The sequence below is a fragment of the Pantherophis guttatus genome, chromosome 2 (assembly GCF_059756535.1).
Source record: "Pantherophis guttatus breed Tessera chromosome 2, ASM5975653v1, whole genome shotgun sequence".
NCBI lineage: Eukaryota > Metazoa > Chordata > Lepidosauria > Squamata > Colubridae > Pantherophis > Pantherophis guttatus.
Window position 1 is genome coordinate 233,184,550 of NC_142064.1, and position 22,406 is coordinate 233,206,955.

Consider the following 22,406-nt stretch of genomic DNA (forward strand, 5'->3'; position numbering starts at 1 on the left):
GTGACTTTGGATGGTTCACAATAATGGATAAATAAAAAAATATAAAAACAGCATATGCAAATATAAAAACCCATAACAATAAATCTTCTAAAAACCCAAAATACCAAACCCTAATTGAAGTAAATAGAGCCATCTAGATAAATCTCTGGTTATGTGGGAGCATCAGGCCTGATCACATATCTTTGTTTGAGAAACTTTCAGAATTTCAGAACATCAAAATTTAACTGGTTTATTCCCCAAAGCTGAAGGTCTGTTTTGGGAATCAATAAATATTAGACAAGGCAAATATCATAACAACCTCAAATATACCCATAAAATTGTGTGTGTATGCATGTGTGTGTATATGTATATGTATATGTATATGTATATGTATATGTATATGTATATGTGTAGTGGGTTGCCCCCGGTTCGGACCGGTTCTATAGAACTGGTAGTAAAACTGGGGAAGGCTCCGCCCACTGACCCTGACATCATCAGAAGTGATCTGCGCATGCAAAGAAGCAAGGCACATGCATGAGCGAAGCGAGTGTGTGATCCTGTTGCTTACCGGTAGTAAAGGTAAGTAGAACCCACCCCTGATGTATATGTATATGTATATGTATATGTGTGTGTAAATATATGTGTGTGTGTGTGCATATGTGTGTGTGTATATGTGTACGTTTGTGTGTGTATACATGCGCACACACACACACACACACACACACACACACACACACACACACACACACAGAGGATATAACTATATAGGAACTGGCTCAGTGAATGTTCCCTGTTCATAGTTCTTTGTAAGAGATTATCTGATGCTTAAAGCATTATAGATGTTCCCTATTCATTCTCTCTCACACAGAGATTCACACTGATCAAATGGCTTTTGAAGAAGAAGAAAACAAGGAGTCCTGCTGTTGCTCAGCTGTTTTGAAATGAAATTGTCTTCATGGTGACTGGCCCTCAAATGTTTGTTCATTTGTTTTATCCACTTTCATGGGTAGGATCATCCCTTATCCTGTCATTATTTATGTTTAAGCTATGGATAGCAACTTATGACAATAATGCTGATTTATTGACTATTGCTATGGTGTTTTGGGCGACATTCTAAGACTGTTTCATTTTTCTATCTCTGTGCAACTATACCTTCTCTTACACACTTCATAGAGCAGTATCTCACTGGCAAAGATACCATAGTCACACAGATTGCATTGCTCCTCATTGACTACTTTTGCTTACCCATGAGTTTGTCAGCACTATTCCAGGGCCTGATGCAGGATCAGTGTGACTGCTTACTCCAGTTTCTCAAAAGAGACTGGCAGGCTGTCCTGTTGTTGATCTTCCACTCAATTTACCCCATCTACATGTTTATCCCATGTACAGCCTTGAGATCTTGCTTTTCTTATTCACCCTATTAACTTGTCATTATTTAGTTTCAATATCTTTTCAACTTTTGCTGGGCTTACTTCAGCCATGTCAGCAGGTTGTACAATGGCTGCGCATAGTTTAATGCCCTAGATGGCGTTAGCCGCCATAATACACAAAGCACGCAGCTAAACTGTCTACATTCACACCACCAGAAAATCCTGATCTGGATGAAATCCTGTAGCCACAAAACTACAGTTAAAGTTTTGGTTCTGTCTTCAGCACAAATGAGAAACCAAACAGGTCTGCTATTTCAGGCTGCCCAGGAAATTAAAAAAGGAACCTTGCCCACAAGTTGTTCTCTGCAGAGAAAAGTAAGGAAACAACTTCAATTGAAGCAAATGGATGATCAGTTGTAAGCTATTTTTAAAGCTATGGCTCCCCTGTTGCCACTGTTACTCTTTCTCTGCACTCTGATTACTCCCAGCACTTAACAGGCTAATTGAGGACTGGCTGAAAGTATACTTAGAATAGATTGTGGGAGACAAGCCTAAATTTGAAGATAATTCTTACTATGGAAAGACCAGAGCAATGACTATTTTCTGACAAATTCTATGCCACACAGACTGCCTTTTATCTTGCACTTGGACGATTAGATAAACACCATCTCGGCAGAGAAGACACAAACTGGTCTTATATTGATCCAGGAATTGTCTAAACAATAAGTCTACTTTTACCATTGCCTGGCCATGTCCAGTTTTGATACATTTTAGTGTCCCATGGAGGAAATGCCGCCTGCTATTGTAATAGCTTGACCAATGGATTAAGGAAACTTTTTTTGAATCTGCCATACAATAAGAAAAAAAAACATATTGTTTTCAAAAAAAGTGCAAAGAAACAGGTAAAGTTATATTTTCTAGGGCCCCCAAGAAGCTGGTTAGGAAGCAGAATGAAAAACGAAATGCAGATATGAAATATTAGCTGGACGCCCGTGCTTCGCTATGTGCTCGGGCTTGATAAATTGACACTTACAGCCTGAAACTTAATGTACAATGTGTAACTCTGTAGCATCAGAGTGTGTTAATATAATGCAATTGGCAATTGGAACAGAGGGGGAGGGGGAGTAGAGTGCCCCAGCCTGCAGCATCCATCGGTATTCATCTGGCTAGCATCCTGTCAGTGTGTGAGAGACTTGAGGGGTGTTTGGAAACTCAAACAGTATTTGCTATGTGAGCAAGGAGACAGGAAGGAGGCTGGGTGTGGCTTAGCTCAACTGTTCTGTAGTAAAGCTGTTTGCTGCTGTGAAAGTAAAACTGAAACTGAAAGTCCTCTCCTCTGCTTGTGTTTTGCATTTGGAACATATTTCTTTTGAGATGGGGAGGAGGAGTAGAACTCCTTAGCATCAGAGTGTGGAACATATTTCTTTTCAGGTGGGGAGGGGGAGTAGAACTCCTTAGCATCAGAGGGCTGTTTGGAAAGTGAAACAGTATTTGCTGTGTGAACAAAGAGGAGACAGGAAGGAGGCTGGGCGTGGTTTAGCTCAAGTTTTCTGTATTAAAGCTGCTTCCTGCTGTGAAAGTAAAACTGAAACTGAAACTCCTGTCCTCTGCTTATGTTTTGCATTGGGAACATATTTCTTTTCAGAGCATGTTAATAATAATAATATAGGAAATATTAATGATCTGATGGTCATTTCCAAAAATCCTTTCTTTATGAGCACCTAGAAGCCAAGAGGAACATATGTGGCAAATTTCAAGTTTGTAGGCTTTTCGGTTCTGGAGATTTCATGATTAATGCATGAGTGGTTTTATATATATAGATTATTTATAGATAAATGTATTTATATACTATAAATAGTATTTCTTGCACAGTTAGTGAAGGATAAAGATGGAAAACAGGGACAGGTACTCAAGAACAGTACAATATTACAATTTTAATAACTTTCCAGATATCAAGTTACATTTCCATGGAGATGTTCTAAGTATCTCAAATACCTACAATTTTAAGGGATACAAAATCCAAGTAAGTTATATAATTGGGAAGAGGCAGGGTGCATTTTTATAATCATCAACACCAATCTGCCAGAATCCTCTCTTACTTTTGCAGTAGCAAATATGGAGATGTCTCATGTAATCTAAAATAGGACAGAACAGGAAATCTATGTTTCCCAGAAATAATTTTATAGGGCTCCTGTTTTCTCCTTTTAACCATGGTTATCAAATCCAAGTATTTTTGGCACATTTAGTGCTAGATTACAAAGCCAACACTAATCAAAAAGAAGTTTTATTTTTTAAAAAAGCAAGAAAAGCATTGATAAGAGCTCCCTATTATTCATCTAATGAAAAATGTTGAGTATTATAAAAAAAAGTATTCATTTATTTGAATTGTTGGAATGGAGGACATATTAAGTTTGATTTTTTCCCCAAAGGATAGCATTTTTTTGTCTTTTTGTTATTCATCTTGCTTATACTTGCTTATAAGGAGTGTGAAGTATTGCAATAGTTCTAGCACCAACATTTTAGATTTATATAGTTCTTATTTATGTAATCAGGACATTAAAAATGGATGAATTTGCCACTTAATCTACTAATTTAATAACCATGTGCTCTAATGAAACTAATTCCTCTTATATATTGAAATATACCGGCCATGCAAATGTCAGGTTTTTTTTAAAAAAAAGATCCAAATACAGCTGACATACTCCTATAACATATATCATTTTTGTTTGCATTTATTGCTCTTTAATTTACTATTTTGCATCCCGAAAGAGTGGTCTTTTATATTAACTGCCTTAACATATGAATATTGATGAATGAATTGCATTTAAACAGCTGAATTATAGGAAATGTAGAACAGGAAAATGAAGACTATAAATAGCAGCGCTATTTTATGATGCCTAATTTTAACATACAAATTTACTATTTTACATTACTACTTCAAGCCCCAAATCTTATCGTATTTCATTTAATGTTCACTGCTGCTACAGAACTCAATGGACTGCCACCTGGTTTTAATGGCTCATGAACTTAAAATGGGGGTGTAGGTGGCAGATTGCTAAATCCAATTTTCACCCAAACTTTCAGGGTGAGGGAAGGAGAAGGGGCGGAACATTCTGGGTGGTAGCAGCAGCATATTGGTGGCCTCCTTACTAGTGGGCTGGTACCATCCAATGGCTGCCATGTTTTGCAAATCTGCCAGCCATGCCCACAAAGTCAGAGGAGGGGTGGCATCTGATCTAGGTGTCAGAGACTAAATTGCTAATTTTCTTGCTTGTTTATACCCACAGAAGTCCTGTAAAATTCAGTGTATTACCTAAGAAAGCTTCACAAGCATAAGATTACTCAAATATTTAAAATGAATGATAATCTGAACTCTTGTTCGGGGCCAAATCTTAATAATTACTTTTCATTGTATCTGTATAGAATGTAGATTTTTAGTATTATCCTTTAGAACTTTTTCCTTTTACCATTTCTTATGAATCTTATTAGAATGTAATAAAAGTCTTACCATCATTTCTCAGGATTAAAGGCGTAGGAGGCCCTCGCACTCTGCTATTTGTTACTGTGTTTGTCACGACACACGTATAATTTCCCACATCCGATTTCTCTACTTTAGCTATGTATAAATTCCCAGTCTCTTGCGAAACAAAGCGGCGATTATCCTGGTGCACAAAAGTTGGATATTCATTGAAAATCCAGGCATATATCAATTCTGAAAATAAAGCAATAATAACTATTAATAATATTACAGAATATACTTGTGGAAAGCAGAAGACTAGGTCATAAAAGAAGCAAACATCAACTCTCCTTAGACATGCACACAGACTTTTCAAACTGTTAACGTGAGAAGAAGAATTGCATTTTTATTAATTTGAAGCCACTCTGATTTTCAGACACCAGCTCTGGTTTTTAACCTAACAAGGTAAAAATATGCATTTATACAACCCTGGGGAAATCATTCAGCAAAATAAGCAGGTACTTAGAGCAACAATGCAAGGGATGGGCACCACAGAGTTCCCCCCGCCCCGCCCCAGTTATCATGCTCTTAACTCTTTCACTTACATGCTCAATTTTATATGATTTTTTTGGAATCCTAACCTGTTGTGTTAAACTTTAATCTGCTTTTTTTTTTAAAAAAAATATTTCCTTGGCATGGTGAGTGACTCCAGTTTAAAACATTTGGTTTCAAAGTGTTGTCAGATATCACATTTGCCATCTCATGGTATGAGAGTTTTGTTTCCATTGAGAGCACCATTGTTTGTTTGTATTTAGGACATAAACTGACTTTAATCTGACCCTACATGTATATAAAGGCAAATAAAGGAATCTTTGTGTGGAGAACTCTAAAACCTGGGCAATACTTCAGCGTCACAGTCCAATGTTTTCTTTTTTGGAAGAGACAGACAGGAACTCTCGATTGCTAGCTGCCTAATGTATGAATCAGAAATCAGTGCATGGTTACAGAAAGTAAACAGAGCCATAAGTTCCCTAAAACTAGCTATCTGGAAACATTTACCAGCTAGGCACTATATATTCCAGTAGAAGAGAGTATACAATATGTAGCTCAGGACTGAACCGGGGGGGGGGGGTCCTTGGTGCTCTCTCACCTTGGCTGTTTGCTTACAGATGTTTCATTACCCAACTAGATAACATCATCAGTGTGAGTGAGTGTGGGCAGGGGTGGGAGTCAGCCAGTTCGGGCAAACCAGATGCTAATTTTACATCTGGTTCCCTGAACCAGTAGATGCAAGGACTGGCTGGCCCCGCCCACTCCTCCCCTCCCAGGAGTCTCCACACGGCCTGTTTTGGATGCCAGGTAAGTGCAGTGCCTGTGCAGAGGCTCTGGGAGGGCGAAAAATAGGCCTCCCAGAAGTTTGGAATCAGGTCCATTTCTGGCCTCCAGAGAGCTTCCAGAGCCCAGGGAAGCTGTTTTCGCCCTCCTACAGGCTTGAGGAAAACCTCCAGAGCCTGGGGAGGGTGAAAATGCCTCTCACCTGTGGTGCAGGAGGCCAAGTAGGCCTCATCCACCATAGCCATGCTCACCCAGCAACCGGGCAGACAACCAGTTGCTAAAATTTTTGAATCCCAACCCTGCGTGTGGGGTTTGCTCCTTGTTTATATATAGTAGCTTGCCAGGAACCACTAAGAAGAAAACCATACCCCCACCATCTGGCAGGACAAGTTATTGTAAATAAACAATGAGCAAACCTCATACTAAGTGATAATATTATCTAGTTGGGTAATAAAATATTTGAAAGCAAACAACCAAGCTCAGAGAACACTGAGAATTCCACTCTATATATAATTTGGAAATTTGTGGCATTTACAGTAAATATAAAAAGTTTTCCATTAAAAAAGTTTTAATTCTCCATCTGATTGTAACTCATCATGCTGGATTTAAGAACAAATCATATCTATTTCTTTACTCTTTGATTTGCCTAATCGTTTGCTTCTACAGTTAGGACTTCATATACCCTGAAGATTAGAAGAGGAGAAAAATGTATATTAAATGAAGTATTCAAGGGCATTATGACTAATTCAACAATATTCCCAATTTATACTTTATCTTTGGAAATTATGCAACAACAGGGACATACATTGCAAGCAACTTCCAGCACTTAGGTTTCACTATAATCTTGTTATATTAATGCAAGACTATTACCCTAAACATCTTAAGAAGACTATTAAAAGAATTAGAGAACCATCTGTTGCAGCTTTATAGGAGTATTTTAATTCCTTTTAATGAGTCATCATTGTAATTGACCTCCACTATTGTAATACTTATTAAGATACAAGGGCTCAATCCACCAAACAGATTTGCCCCCTCACAATAATTATTTCACTTTCAGCTTACATGAACACATTGCATTCAAATGTTTACTAACAAAAGATGATACTGTTATACTTTAATAATCACTCCGCAATAGAAACCATTTTTACTGGATTTTTAGAAGATACAATAATTATGTTTATGTGGCTTATCTAATCATTGTATTTACACATGGGCATCTAATTGTAAGTAACCCTATGTTATTGTCATGCGGATGCTTCTAATGAACAAGGTAGCATTTCTCAGCAGGTATAACACATTCCAGGAAAAAAAAATCTGTGGGCCTAAACCATTCTTTTTTACTTTGATTTACACATTAATTTCCTTTCCTTTAAATGAAGGTAAAGGTTTACAGTCACTCTACTTCAGACTGAGTACAACTGATTTCTTGTTGTTGCTGTTGTTTTCCTTTCCATATCCCCCAGAGACCATAAAGAATTTTAAATAATTCTTGTACTGTGAATTAACAGATGCCACTTATGTGCATGCATCATAAGGGAGCTTGTTAGAAAACAGTGACAACTTAGATTGATCCAGTCTCTCCCATGAAGCCTGGCAAAGTAGGGAGTTATTTCCACTCATGGATGGCATTTGTAAAACCCATATGGTTCTGTGCCAAAAGGCATTTAAAGTTGATGATCCAAAAATGCCAAGAGGAGATCTATAATTCCAAGAGCTCTGCAGTAAACAGAATGTTCTTCTTGTTTTCTTCCAGTCCTGTGAGAAAGGTTGGGTGAGAGAGAGTGACTGGCCCATAGTCCCCCAATGAATCTCTGTGGATGAGGAGGGACTGGAATCTGGATACCTCTCTGCTCATGGTTCAGCTCTTTGACTACTACATCATTGATGGGTAGATAACAGATAAATAAAGTAGCTTGTTTCTGATTGTCTAAAGTTGGGTCGTGGCAACTTTTTTGGTTTGAAATGTTTTGCTGCTTATCCAAGTAGCTTTTTCAATGTGGTTATGGAGACCCCATATATGTCCTCCAGGGTGATTTCCTTTCTCACCAAATCTGAATAGGTTCTTAGGTGAGTAGACAGAGGGTCATTAAGGGTCATTGTTCCTAAATCCTTCTCTCAGGTGTGTTATTAAGTGGTGACCTCATTGGTGAACCTGTGAAGTGCTCTTGATCTTCCTGGGGACTGATACAAGAACAGCATAAAAATGACGGACAGGTTATGTCTGAGGCCTCCACCTCTATTGAAGGAAGGACTTTACACTTTAGCATAAATGGATTCCTTCGCTCCTCTCTCAAATCATATATCTTCCCTGTCCAAAATGTGAACACATTTGTCCTCAAAAGAGTGTCCTTTTTCTTTTTCTTTTAAGTGAAGGTATACTGCTGATTCTGCTTGCAGACTCTGTAAACATCATGAATCACCTCAAATCATTGCATCCCCCCCTATTTTAGGGGGAGATGGCACAGGATCTTCAATAAGATTCTGCAAAGATTGATAAAGTGAGCATGCAGTATAAATTTTCAAAGGCAAACCCTTAAGATTTTTTTTCACACATCCAAATTAAGTGCTAATACAGATGTTGAAAATAGTTTTCTTTTTCTTTGAACAAACATCGGTGCCTGAGCTGTAGATACCAGCAAGCAAATAAGATGATCTAGGTCCGTGATGGCCAACCTATGGCATGCGTGCCAGAGGTGGCACACAGCACTCTCTCTGATGGCACCCGAGCTGCTGTCAAAGTTCAGCTCTGCTGCGCATGTGCGTGTGCTTTCTGCCGGCCAGCTGGTCGTCGGGTCTCTGCCGTGCATGCACGGGGGAGCGGGGCACATGTGGGAGCATGTGTGCATGCACGGGGCACATGCACATGGGCACGCTGCATGGCATTTTGGGGATATGGGTGCACACACAGACATTTGTGCACTTACGTGCATGCTTTAGGCACTTGGTCCGGAAAAGGTTAGCCATCACTGATCTAGGCCATTTATTCAGAAAATATATTAGATAAATCTTATTAATTTGTTTTCTTGCTGAAATAACTTCTCTCCCCAAAATCTGAAGCACTCAACTTCCCATTCCCATTTGGAGATGTCATCATGAGAGGAACAAGGAGGAAATGCATTGTCTGATACAGACAATGAAGTAAACCTTAACAGAAGGGTTGATTCTTGCTTTGCTTTGACATTGCGACAAGATGTTAGCTAACCACCATTAGCTACAATATCTAAGAACAGAAAGAAACAAAGAGCTGACCACAGACAATTGCTAAGAAAAAATATTTGGGCAGATAGAAAAAAGATGACGTTTTAAAGAAACAAGCAAGCTATTGAAAAGTGAAGAATTGGCGAGAGGATGGATTGAGTTATGGTGTTGCATACTAAATCTCAGAAAGGAGAAATGAATTCAGAATGAGAATTATTAGTCCATATTTTGCCTCCTGAATCAGCCATTGATTCCTGCTTTCCTCAACCACTCCTCCTCTAACTCACCTGTACTTCTGAGAGATCAAAGTGACTTTACAATATGGTGAAAATTTAACATCAGCCTATATTGGGAAGGCCTTAAGTCACTACCCCTTTCCCCTTTCCCTTCAATCTCAGTTTTTATTTATTCTCAACGATTGAATCAAACTTCAAATATTGTAACATCTTATGCAGCTAGGTCAGACATTCCCAAACTTTCTCCATTCATGGCACCCTGAGTGTCTCACTAATTTTTCACGGTGCCCAAATTATATCCAAAGTCAGTGCAGCCAACTCATAAACAGTATGGTTTATTAAATTATCCTATGGCACCTCTGTGAGTTCACTGTGACACTCTGGGGTACTGTGGCACAAAATTTGGAACCCTGAGAACTAAGTCAAGACCCCAAAAGAATGAAACTTAGCTGAATCCTAAGCCTCATGCACATAGTTTAGGCATATGGGGGCTATCAAATGAAATGGAATATATGGAGATAGGAAGTAATTGCAGAGTGAAAGAAGTTCCCTTTCAGTAAGCAGAAAAATACTAGTCCCTCAGTAGTAGCAGTAGGCAATTAACAATCTTCATTTACAGGCAGACGTTATTTACAGACTATCATCACTTCCTTGGTGGTAGAAATATACCCAGAAAACATGCAGCTAACAGTTCTCAGTCAGTGTGCAGATCATCATTGCATTGAGGTCAGAAGTTTCCCAGATGGTGGACAAGTGATAATCCCAAGTAGAGACGAGTATGAATGGAGACAAAAGAAAATGAGCAGATACATCCTGAGCCTAAACTGGGACAGTAGATCCATTTATGAATAAATTGTCTTAACTTGATGCTAGATTTCACACTTCTCTGATTTCCCCCATTCCCCAACAGTTGACCTATTTTTAAATTATTTGACTATGATCCTACATAAAGTTTTTTCTAGGCAGCAACTTCATTTGTACCTAGAATTCTGATAGTTAAAATAATGGTAGTATATTATTCTACACACAAAAAATGCAGAAATGTTCAAGGTAAAGTATAACAGAATGGAACAATAACCTAAATATAAATGCAAAATATGCAGTTTTGAGTTCTATAGGGATGCCTGTGCAGTGCACTATTTGTATCTGTTTCAAACTTGGCAGATTTCTTCTAATAAGGCTTCACCTGCTAATTGGTCTGAAAGTGACAATTGCTGTCCCATAGGCAATTTGTAACAACTGAATAAACGGCCTCTTAATATACAGCATGAAATGACTTAGAGCCAGTTAGTTAAGTAACAAAAAAAAAAGGATTAGAGTTTATAACAAGATGTTTGGCAGTATGGAAGATGGTAATAAGGGCAATTCATTGTTCTAAAATAGATGACACCAGGTAAAACATCAAAAGTTCTTAGAAAGGTTAAGGATTTTTAAACTAATATAAATATCCCCTGTATCTTATAAAATATGCTTATCAGAACTAGTTGATTAAAACATCATTGTGCATTTTCCCCATTTTTCAATATTGGATTTTTTTTCAAGGTAGTCTTCCTAAAGTCTATTTTCTAAAAGTGAACATGGGTCCTATAGATAATTATTATATTACTTTCATTTCATTTCTTGTGTCCCAAACATTTCAGCTCTGCGCTACTATCAGTTACTAGCAACTGGTTGTAATCTATTTCTATTTTTAAATGTTTATTTATACTTTCTATTCCATTCTTCCTTCTGCAGCATTTCTTCTACATTAACAATACCACTTTAATAAACAGATGTACTTACAGAAAGCGCCCTTCTAGGAATAAAATATTCTGTTTATGGAAATGAAGTTAACTCTGAACTTAAGCCAACTTTCTCCTATCAAAAAGACTATTGTACCATGTCAGCCTGTTGCAAACTTCAGATGTTTTCCATCTTGCAGATGTTGTTGTCTTCAATAAATATGTAATACTTTTATGTGTATTCCTCTGTGTATGTATATTTGTGTATGTGTCTCTGATCCACATCCAAGAAGGGGTCCAACACTATGATACTTTTGGGTGTCTCTAAATCCTGATGTGAATGGAAAAGAGACAGGTTTTATGTCATGACACTGCTTTCATAAGTCTGACTCCCCTTGTCCTATTCCACAGACACTGCTGGATCAGTGGTGGGTTTCAAAATTTTTTACTACCAGTTCTGTGAGTGTGGCTTGGTGGGCATGGCATGGCTTGGTGGGCGTGGCAGGGGAAGGATACTGTAAAATTCCCATTTTCCTCCTGATTAGCTGGGACTTGGGAGGCAGAGAATAGAGGGGAGCGGGGCCAGTCAGAATTTTTACTACTGGTTCTCCAAACTACTCAAAATTTCCGGTACTGGTTCTTCACAACTGGTCAGAACCTGCTGAAACCCACCTCTGTGCTGGATATATATCTTGTGGAATCACACACACACACACACACACACACACTTGAATTGCTGATTCAAAAAATAATTATGTCTGTAAAATAACAAGCTTTTATAAAACTAATTGAGTTTTAATTAGTTTGATTGTTTTATGTACCCTATTTTGAGCATTTCTTTACTAACATTGAGTACTCAAGACTATTACTCATATTTGTGTTTGCCAAAATCTTTGTGTTCAATGTCAGAAGCTATTATGAAATATTAAAATTGCGGAGCAATAAAGCAAAATTGAGGTAGTGTTGGATTTGAAAACAACGTAGAAGTACAAGTTCTGGATATTCTGCTTCAACCATTAGATAACAACTGTCAGTGCCTCAGCGCTGGCATAGAGAGGAGAGAGATAAGCTCTGAACTTTTGCCTAAATCCCTTTGAAGCCGGGTTGTCGTGGAAATGAGGGGGGGGAGACATTCCTGGGAAATGACGAGACAAGAAGTCTGGAGAATGACTTGGAAGATAGCCAATGAGAAGCAGAGATTTGGGGATCGGAAAGGGAGGGATTGGGGGGCAAAAGGTCAGTCTTGTCCGCATCGAGTCATGATCCGGTTGCTGTGCTCAATTAAAGAAAAGATTTCCTTAAAGATTGGCAGTTTGGAAATTCATTTATTTTGAGATAGCATCGAAGTCTGACAACAACGTTATCCAGTGAATTAGCAGCCAAGTTAAAGACTATTCAAGAATCTAGATCATTACAACATAATTTGGTCCATCTATATACTAAATACCTTATATAATATGCAGTACTGATAGTCAGCTGGTTATGCATATCACATGCTTGCAAGATGAATTTATTGTTAAAAATTTAGTAGGGACTGTCAAAGCTCAAAAGATGCTGAGAAATCTATTTGTTATAGCACATTAGAAAATCCATTATACCTAACACATGCATATTTAAGTAAAATATAACTGTTCATCAATAATCAATCATGAAGACATGAAATTATTATATTCTGTTATATGACATTTTCTGGACTGCTTCAAGATATTTTGAAGTTTTTATTTTGTTGGATGTAGAAATGACAGGATATCCAATGAAATATTATTTTACCATGTTTTTCAGATGCATTAGCAACATCTAAAACCCTTGAATTACTGTCCCTTTTGAAATGTATTTCAGGTTATTCTAAATTTCAAGTATGCTTTTTAAATAAACAATTAAACTGCCAATTGTTTACATGAATGCTGAAATGAAAAGTCCTATTTTAATAAATCCATGGCTAAATCTTTAAGTATTAAGTGTCAAGTGTCAAGTAACCCCTCGACACAATGCCATTCTAGGCGAGAGGCCTCTGAAACAAGTTCATCAACAAAACACGGTGGAGGGGGTGAGTCGCGCCTAGATGTGCTTACATGGTGATAGTAGGTGGCGGGCGGTATATGGAAGGGGGAATCAGCGGTTAGTAGTCTGCCGCTTGCATTTCGATCGGGGAGCCGTGGATGACGTCCTGAACCCGCGCCCGATGCTGACTCCTCGAGCACAACCATGGAGCCGCAGATGACGTTATAATCTTGCACAGTTGAGAGTAAATAGAATAAGCGGCAGATTCAAAACTGCGCAGCTGTGGAGGATATAGGGTGGAGTGAGAGCCGCTCTATAAAACTCTGCTAACGAACTAAGCAAGCGTCTCTGACTTTGTCCTGTACGGGGCTGCAGCGCCTACTGTAAACTGCTGCGTAAGCTACGATTAAACCGGGCTTTGGAGACATTTCCTTGTGCGTATGTGGTGTTTGCCTGGCGAAGCACAGGCTGTTCCAGAGGGGCTGACAGAAAGTTGGAGACACTTGCTCGAAATAGATCAACATTGGAAATTGGTGCATTTTGTGGTGGTGGAAAAAATGATTGAACCCGTGATTCTGGGGTTATTATGGTTAGACAGAGGGGCTGACATTAAGTGTATATCCAGTGGTAGGGTCAGCTTGGCTGTTGTGGGAGGCATGGCCGATCCCCATCTTCCAGCTCTACCGCAAATGCGGGACGACTCTCCTGTGATGGCCAACCTGACCCTGGGAGAACCGGTGATAAATTACCCCCCACACTATCAAAGTGGATCCTGGCAGCTTTGCTGCAATGGAGAAATGAGAAATGGAGTGGCTAGCACCAGGGAAGGAGGAAGAGTAGGGAGAAGAAAAAGGGAAAGTGGCCTCCTCTTTCCCTCGCACCAGCCGCCCTGTTTCCCATTTCTCCAATGCAGTGCCGCACCGCGGAGCATGCATCACCCACTGCCTAGATGCCCTCATTTCCCACAAGCATTTCTTTGCCTACCTGATTTCCAGTCCCTTCACGAGATCTTTTTTTTCATGAGAAGTTGGAATTGATTGATTGAACTTTTCTTTTTTTAATCCCACAAACTTTAGCTTCTCTACACATGATGGCGAGAAACACGATGGAGAAACGCAACAGAGCTAGAAATCAGGTAGGCAAAGAAATGCTTGGGGGAAGCGAGGGTATCTGGGTGACAGGTGCTGAAATGAGCCTGTCTCTCTCCAGCAGCTGCCCAGGCCTGCCAGAGGGAAGGCCAGCCCCTACTGACACTTAAATGCAGCGGCATTCCAGCTCTGGCCAGGAAGCAGCAGCTGAGCTGGGCACTCCAGGCAGGACGCCCTCTCACTTCAGCACCCTCCCCGACCTTCTGGTGCTCCGCCGGTGCTTTGGCCCTGGTGTGCCGCCTTATGCGCAGGCCCCGCACCACCGCCTGAGATAGTTTTTGCTTGAGTGAAGTGATTGAAGGTTTCTGTTGTTCCTCTCTTGGACTTTGGGGGAGAATTTTTTTTCCTGCCTGGAAGGAAGTTGAACGAAAACCAGACGTGTTCTGGAAAACACAGATTTTCTGGAACACTTTTAACCGGTTCACCGAACTCAGCAAAAAAATTAGATATTGGTTCTACCGAACAAGTGCAAACTGGCTGAATTCCAAACCAGCTGTATATATCTTATCACTTAAGAGGATACTCGCTCAACCAAAGATACTTCTTCAGATTTACTGGATACCTCAAATAATGTTTAAGACTGTCAACTTCATTATGTTGAAAGTATGAAATGAGTGATCCCATTCTCCCTCAAGCTGGCCTCTGAGGAAGAAGTTGAGTTGTTGTCCACAGGAGACATACAACTGTCTCCCCTTAGCTATCTCCCATTATCCAACCCCAGGCAACCAATGAGGTTCAGGCAAGATGTTTTCATAATGGAGAGTCCAGGCACAGTTTGGTATGCAGCTGGTGTGCTGGGTGGCCTTGAAGCAGCGTCTTGAGAGATACAGCTCTTACTTTTGTTTTCCCCCCAAACCTTCCCTGTTACATTTTGCCCCTCTTGAGAGTTCATGGCAGTTTGTCACCGAATAGTAGTGAAGGACAAGTAAGGATAAGGTGCTTGCTGACAGACTGGGTGACTTTAAAAAACAAGAGGTTATTAGATTTGGAGGATCACAAATTAAGATAAGGATGGCACATCTATCTATAATATAATAAGATTACAATAAACTCAGGTTTCAAGAAATATTTTGTTAGGCATGTCACTCTAAGAATTTAGAATAAATATAAAATAAGGGTCTCTTCTAAGAGACCTGTTTGGCTATCACCATAGGAAAACTTTTATAGAAAAGAAATGATGATGAGACCAAATTGGTCGGCCTATGGTGAAATAGTATCTTTTACTCATAGTGAATCTAATCTTAGGAAAAAAAAGAAGTATCAGAATCAGAAGTGTCTGTCACTGGTTCACATACTTATAATTAAAAGACAGCTATAACTTAGATTTAAAAATTTATACTTTTGAATCTGTAAAAAGTGAATTTGAAATTGCATCCTTGACAATGATGAACTTAGGTTTATAAAATGTTGCTGAAGCTGAACCTGGAAAACGAATATGTTAAACCCATTATGATTCAATGGGCCAAAAATACTGGTTATAATATAATGCTTAAGCAGTGGGAAAATATGTGGATGAATGGATTGAAATTCACATGAATTATAATTTGAAAAGAACATTTTTATAAAATGATATATTGTTGGTACTTGATGCCTGAGAAACTGTCAAAGAATTATAATGATATTTCAAATGTCTGTTGCAAATATAATTGCAAAAAAGGTACTTTTTTATCATTTTTGATGGATTTGTGATAAAGCAAAGAAATACTGGTGCCAGATCTTTCTTCTCTTGTTTTAGAAGGTTCTTAAAACAAATATAAAATTAAAACCAAAAGGTTTTTAGGGCTATTGGATAAATAATTTGAGGAAAAAATGGAACTTTTTTACTATATATTTTGATCATGGTGGGAATCCTATTTGTGCAAAAATGGAAAGACCTTTCAATTCCCACAACAGAAAAAGTGATGGAGCTGGTAGAGATGGCACAACTAACTGCTGTAATTAAAGAAAATAACTTATCCAGCTTTGTTTCTAATTGGAAATCACTTCTGGACTTTATGTTGGGAAAAAAAATGATCTTGGGCTTTGATGATTAATTTGTTGTCATAGAAATGGCTGGTATTTAATATGTGAAGCAAAAAAGTTGAGTTTGTTAACTGTATTTTATATTCTAGATCAAAAAAAGTTGGATGGGTTTTTTTTTCTTTCCTCATTTAGCCTGTACCCCTTTCCTCTCTTTGTTCCTTCCCTAATCCCTTAATATTTTTGTATCTATCTGTATTTTATATCATAATACATTTTGATTAAAACAAATAAACAAGCATTCCCCCAGCAGCTGAAACCCAGATAAGCAGGGATTAACACCAGACAATCAAACAGAAAACAATGATCTAATCAAGGAATCCAAGGAGAGAACCATACCTTCACCAAAATTGGCATGGCAAGCTACTGTCTATGGAGATTCTCAGTCACCCAGGTCATGGTTGTCCCAAATGTGCTTTTTCAAGAGGCAACTGGACTTTCTGATTTTTCTTTGAAGGCGTTTCACTTCTCATCCAAGAAGCTTCTTCAGCTCTGTTATCTGTGTCATCAGGGTCACACCCATTTGCACTATTCAGGTGATCCTGACGACACAGATAAAATCTCCATGTGGCCTCCATGACTCTCTAAAAGAATCCAAATGACCAGCTGTCTGCAAGGAGTATAAATCTTTCCATTCCCCACCATCCAGTCAGAGCTGAAGAAGCTTCTTGGATAAGAAGTGAAACGTCTTCAAAGAAAAACTAGAAAGTCCAATTGTCTCTTGAAAAAAAGCACCTTTAGGGCAAGCTACTGTATAGAAGCATGGCACAAACTTGACACTCACATTGATGAAGTTATTAGTTGAGTAACAAAATATCTGCAAGCAAACAAACAAGTTCAGAGAGCACCAAAATCTCCATAGTTCAATTTTGAGCGACAGATTTTCTCTTTTACAAGTACATTCTTCTGCTTATCAGCTGCTTCTCTAGCTATATAACCAGAAGACTGGTAAATACGCTGTGTGGTCAAAATGTAATGAAGTGTTTAAAAATAGGGCTGAATAATTTCCTATATATAAATATGTCTTTTCCCCACTTATTTGTTTTTCCTTTTTATTCTTTTTTTTTTCTTCCCTTTACTGTCTGTGTCTCTTTGATTACAAAGCTATTCTTTCTTGGTTGCATTTAGAAAGATAATAAAAATAGAATCGTTCCAAGGGTCATTCTAATTAGATTTGGGCCATCACTGTTTTATTTTATGAGTTGTTTCATTGTTGATTTATTGTTGTGATGTTATGCTAATTTTATTCCTGCTGGGAATGTTTTAAACTGTTTTTTAAACTGGTGAGAGTCATCTAATTGGGGCAAGTTAGAAATATAATAAGTAAGTAAATAAATATTAAAGCAATAAAAAAGAAAAGAGATCCTCTGGATTTTCTTTGCTGCCAAGATTCATCAAACTGTTCCGTGGGCAAAATATTAGCAGTATTCTTTCTTCATTGTCACAAATTTGATTTTGATGTAGCATCTGCCTACAATATTTACTGAAATATCTGTACATGCATATGATTTTTAAAAAAGAAGCATGTGTATAATGCTTTTCAGAAATCTGGAGTTATTGCATACATATTTCCAAGGGTTAAAAAAAATTAAAATTATTTTTCCCAGTAAAGGAGATATTATAACACCTAGCTGCTGGGATATATAATGTTAATTTGGCATGTCTTTCAACTGCCTACCTGCCTATTCCTAGGACAGGGGTACAATCTAGCTAGAGCCAAGTTTTTCTGAATCACTTGTTATTTATAATATAGTCCTTGGTTAGTGATCACAATTCAGTCATTAAGCGAAGCAGTGCTAAATGAAACTGTTATTATCCATCCATCCATCCATCCATCCATCCATTTATCTATCTACCTATCATCTATTTTTTATGCCACCCATCTTACACCTTACAATAAATTATTGTCTTACTTTAGCTATGTTTTGCTTTACAAAACTGTGAAGGTCCTAAATGATGATGGGTCATAAAGTTACATTTTGATCACTGTCTTAATAATTAACAGATGCTAAACAATGACTAGCTGCAGCTAATTTGCTCTAGCAATGAAGATTCTGCACCAGGACTGAGGAAACATGCTGATTTGCAGCCTGTTGCTCTTTCTCAATCCTAGAAAGACTTAATTGGCAAACCATTCCTGAAAATGTAGCCCCCAAAAACCTGTGGGGACTTCTTTGTATAATTGCTAGGAATACACTGACTGACTCAAAGACAAGTAAAAACCACATTCTCATAAACAGATGCATACCACTAAGCAAATATAAAAGGCCTGAAATACAATGATAGGAAAAGCCATTATAACACATGACTTACATCCATTATAAAATAAAATTCAAGGCATAAAATTATTATTATGAAAATTAGAACATTCATAATTTATTAAAAATATATTGCAATACAAGATTTTCAGATTTATGAAGTCCCCCAAAGTGAAAAAGATAAATCAACATATGAATAATTCCTTTCATTGATAGATAACTATAATCCAGGGGTGAAATCTAAAGTTTTTTGCTACTGGTTCTGTGGGCGTGGCTTAATTAGTGGGTGGGGCTTGGTGGTAAGGTGACTGGGTGGGCGTGGCCAAGTCAATATCACTTCTTTGCCTTTTTAACCTACAAAACACAACACAACACAACTGGCTCACCCACAATGTAAAAGCAGCTGTGCTAGACTCAAAATGGCCCCGCAACAAGCAGGAACCTCACACAGCCACAAAAAGCCCCAAAAACCAACTTTCACACTTTACACACACAAAATTCCACATACAGCTTTGTGAGATTTTGTGTTTGTGTAGTTAGAGTGAAACACTACAGAAACACACTAAATCTCAGAAAGCTGCACAAATATTATTTTATTTTAATTTATTTATATTTTTATATAAAAGCAGCTAAATTTAAAACTTCCTAAACTTTAAATGGCTAGGTCTAAAAAAAGAACGTCTAAAAAAACCCCCAATTAACTATTTTTTTAAAGCTCCCAAAGGGGGAAAAAACTTACCCAATAGAACAGGGGTCTCCAACCTTGGCAACTTGAAGACTTGTGGACTTCAACTCCCAGAATTCCCCAGCCAGCTTTGCTGGGAGTTGAAGTCCACAAATGCAGATAGAGCTGCTCACCGATGAGCTTGATTGCAGGCAGGGATATTCAGTTGCTTGCTGATGCATAGATTGCGATTGTTATGCAATCAGCAGCTAAGTAAGCAAGCTGGAGGCTGGCGGGGGGGGGGGGGAGAAAAAAAGAAACTTTTTTTCTTTTACATGGCTCTGGCGATCCAAGCTGAGTTGCCTGATTAGCAGGCAACTCAGCTGGGATGTCAGAGTTTGGTTGGTCAGAGCCATTTAAAAGGAAAAAAAAGTCTCTGATGATCGTGGGGATCAGCTGGGCATGGGGGGCGGGGGCAGGGAGTTTTGCTACCGGTTCTCCGAACTGTCCGCCGCCATCACTACCTACTCGCCCGAGCCAATTCGAACCGGGAGCATTTCACCCCTGCTATAATCCAAATATTACACTTTCCAAAAGTGTCAACATTTATGCTATCTTACATACAGAAACATTTAACTTTATACAATGGCAATAACTTAACTGAAACAAAGACATAGGTTTAAAAGTAAATTCATTACAATTCTGTATCTGCCTATCATCCGTCTTGAAGAATAACTGACAGAATTACATCTATTATATGCTTTAAGGTTTCTTTGAAATTTCTTTGTCCTTTTTGTCTATATTATAAAAGAAATTTGTATTTGCACAGAGGCAGCACTATTTCTTTGGTGAAGATTTAGCAGTTGGGTGTTTATTTATTTTTATTTAGTTATTTAAGATAATTTATATGGCTGCCCAACTCACTCTCAGTGACAGATTACAAATAAAGTATTGGTGTTGTTGGCAGAGATGGCTTTATTCTTCTAAATGGTGAAATTTTTGGCTGAAATGGCTTATTCCCACTGGGTGAAGGTGGTGACACCCAAGTATGTGTTGAGTGGAGGAGAGACCAGACTGGTAACTTGGATAGAGAGTTTCTCTGGAGCCCGAGACTGTTCCATGACCTGCCATGATGGTAGCAGCCATATTGTTGCATACCTGCTGCAATGGGACTCAGAGGGACAAAAAAGCTTGTTTCCAGAATTTGCCATCTAATTGTTTAAAAAATGACATGGTGACTGTGCACCGGACCTGTGATGTGTGTTGATTTTTGAGACTGTGGTAGACTGGTTGAGGGGTGTGTTACAATCTATGGGATATAAGCTTCCCTTAAATTAATACAAAAAAAAAAAAAAAAATCCAGACTTTTTCTTTTATTGTGACTTTTATACTAGTGGAAGTAAAAATTTATAACTACGTAATACACAGTAAAATTAAGTAAACCTACAATTCTGCAGGCCACAATGACATAACTAAACGTGGTTGCTTTTAAATCCCAATGATTTCCTAGAAGGATACATAGGTTCAGATTTGCTTAGCATGTTTCCTCAGGATGTTTAGTGGCCTAGATTAATAACCTTAATATAAAGCTTGTTTTCTCCCACTTCCCCAGCTCAGCACTGCTGTTGCTCATTTTTGTTTTATGATTTGATTATAGTTAGTTTATAGTGGATTACAGTGGATTATAGTGGAATTCTATGAATATAAATATAGGTAACAACTTTATTACCCTGCACCATAGGCAGAGAATAGAACAGCACATGCTGTGATTAAGTGATGTTTTCTACACAATAAAAACTATATAAAAAAGCATATTGCTGCTCTCCACATTGTAAAGTATGCAACTGGATTTGATACAAGACTCTATCCTGTGCGGTAGGCTGTCAGGGCAATGTCTCAAAGACACCAGATGTAACCAACCAAACTAGGTTTAACTAGTTACAGAGCAGGAAAGACAGATTCTTTGCTCAGAATTTAATGTCATCTATTTGCAGATTTTTCACTGCTAATTTCCACAGAGACTTACCTAGCAACTTAAAAAGGAATTGATGTATTTTATTACATTCTCTAGCAACAGGAAAACACATCATATCTTTTTAAATGTCAATCATAACATCTTCTATCTTTTTCTCTCTGAAATGTCACTTTTATTTGCAGCCGGCTTTGTTAGGTGCCCAAACTTCAAGACAAAGCTATTTATTAAGGGCCTGGCTTGGTCAAAGGAAAAACTTCATGTGTTTATCTCAAAATTGTTCAGCTGTGACAACACTACACATCTATCTACACATCTATCTATCTATCTATCTATCTATCTATCTATCTATCTATCTATCTATCTATCTACCTACCTACCTACCTACCTACCTACCTACCTACCTACCTACCTACCTACCTATCTTTACTTCCATACACATTCACTTACACATACAAAGTTAAAAGGAATAAAAATATACGCCTGCCATCTATGGAGATTTTCAATCATCCAGAAAATGGTTGTCCCTAAGGTGCTTTTCCCAAAGGCAACTGCTCTTTCCTTTGAAAATGTTTCACTTCTCATCCAATACGCTTCTTCAATTTTAATTGACTGGTGGGGAATGGAAGGATTTATATTCTTTGCAGTCTTTTGATCATCAGCACTCTGAGGGCTGGTCGTTAGCTCTCTGAGAGTTGTTGAGGACACTTGGGGGTTTATCTATATCCAGAGTCACCTGAATCAGAGTGTAAAAGGCTGTGGAACCTTCTTGGGACTGTGTTGTAAACAGAAGACAGGTGGCATCCTATCCCTGTTGAGGGAGGGCTGTTCAATTCTCACATAGATGGCTTCTTTGACTCCTCTTTCAAACCAGTGGTCCTCTGTGTCCAGAATGTGAAGTTTGTTGTCTTCAAAGGAATAACCCTTGTCATTCAGATGGAATTGGCCTGCTAAATCCTGTCCTGATGAGTTTGTTGTCCTATGCCATTCGTTTGTGAAATGGTTGTTTTGTTTTCCCAATGTACACAGACAGGTTTGCACATGTCTT

The 22,406-nt window shown here is 38.3% G+C and overlaps 1 protein-coding gene across 4 annotated transcripts in view; it reads right to left on the reverse strand.

Annotated features, from left to right (window-relative positions):
- Positions 1–22,406, reverse strand: part of LOC117656314 (contactin-4) — a 556,506-nt gene that overhangs the window by 118,381 nt on the left and 415,719 nt on the right. For all 4 annotated transcript variants that reach the window (XM_087887915.1, XM_087887914.1, XM_087887913.1 and 1 more), the window contains one exon: positions 4,858–5,061. In XM_087887915.1, coding sequence (XP_087744041.1) covers positions 4,858–5,061 — 204 coding nt within the window. The remainder of the gene's footprint in view (positions 1–4,857; positions 5,062–22,406) is intronic.